The 1,482-nt window shown below is 38.6% G+C and overlaps 1 protein-coding gene across 1 annotated transcript in view; it reads left to right on the forward strand.

Annotated features, from left to right (window-relative positions):
- ADAMTS18 (ADAM metallopeptidase with thrombospondin type 1 motif, 18) overlaps positions 1-1,482 on the forward strand; it is a 160,801-nt gene that overhangs the window by 121,783 nt on the left and 37,536 nt on the right. Inside the window, 1 exon segment of the mRNA XM_011946030.1 lies at positions 1,002-1,220. Coding sequence (XP_011801420.1) covers positions 1,002-1,220 — 219 coding nt within the window.

Raw genomic sequence — 1,482 nt, forward strand, 5'->3', positions numbered from 1 at the left:
AAAAAAAAAAATAGATGAGAGAGAAACTTTTAACCCACCCACATATCTGCATATTTGAACTATGATAATTTAAATCCTTTCATGTTTGAGTTTTGACTTTGTCTTTTATTAAGAGGTTTTATGAAGCACTATTTGCCAACTGTTGACACATTTGTAAAACTATTGTTAGGGGATATCGCTCAGTATCGCCCACAGAAGGTCTCTTGGGAGAAACATCATCTGGAATTCCTGGCCAAGAAGAGCTCTTTCTATTTGAGAAATTGGCATAGGAACTCCTTTCTGATAACAAGAGCTCTATAAATATAATTTTTTTTTTTATTTTTGCCTCTGGTATCAGAAACATCTCAGGGATTTAAGGGTCAATAGAAGTTACCATTTTGTAGCCTTCGGGATGAGTTTATTTGCTTTCTCTTCATTTTTATGACTTTTTTTTTCTATGTATGTTTGGCAAACATGACTAACCATATGCCTTTTCTCCCTGGTGCCTAAAACCTTTTCTCTTAACAGACTGAGTAAATATCTAAAGTAATCCATGCCCTAAATCAAGGTCATCAAACTATGGCCTGCTGGCCAAATCTGGTGTGTGTTTGTTTCATCAGGTTTTATTAGAACACAACAGCACTACTTCATTTCTATGTTGTCAATGGCTGACCATCAAGCCTTTGAAACCTGAAAGATTTACTATCCAGGGAGGCTGGATAGTAACCCATCAATCATGTGTATGGTGACTACCCCTAAGGATGAGAAAAATAAAATTGTTACATATTACTCTTAAATGAGTTTTATATGGGTTGTTCAATGGGACTCATGCTTTGAAAGTCACATAATATGGGCTTATATGTGCATACACACATGCACATATGCATATAACACTGTGCATAAAATTTTCCATTTTCATTATGACAGCTTTCTCAGTAAATTTAATTCATCCTTTTGGCAGTCGTATCATTTTTCCTTAGTTTCCTCCTGACCATTTCCTATCTTGATCTCTTTGCTTCTAGAGGAAGATCGATGCAAACTGTACTGCAAGGCTGAGAACTTTGAATTTTTTTTTGCAATGTCCGGCAAAGTGAAAGATGGAACTCCCTGCTCCCCAAACAAAAACGATGTTTGTATTGACGGGGTTTGTGAAGTAAGAGAATGTTTCTGCTTTGGAGTCTATGAGCATGCTTGTGTTTCATCATATCATATGTGTACTGTGAAGAGTGGTGTGAGAGATGGTGTGTCTGCAGAAAAGCAGGTGGTATAGAGGGAAAGGGCAAAGTGTTTCGCTGGATTTGAGCACCATGTCTTTTTTTTTTTTTTTGAGACGAAATTTCACTCTCGTTGCCCAGGCTGGAGTGCAATGGTGCGATCTCGGCTCACTGCAACCTCTGCCTCCTGGGTTCAAGTGCTTCTCCTGCCTCAGCCGCCCTGGTAGCTATGATTACAGGTGTGTGCCACCATGCCCGGCTAATTTTGTGTTTTTAGTAGAGATGGGGT

The sequence above is a fragment of the Colobus angolensis genome, unplaced genomic scaffold (assembly GCF_000951035.1).
Source record: "Colobus angolensis palliatus isolate OR3802 unplaced genomic scaffold, Cang.pa_1.0 Scaffold248, whole genome shotgun sequence".
NCBI lineage: Eukaryota > Metazoa > Chordata > Mammalia > Primates > Cercopithecidae > Colobus > Colobus angolensis.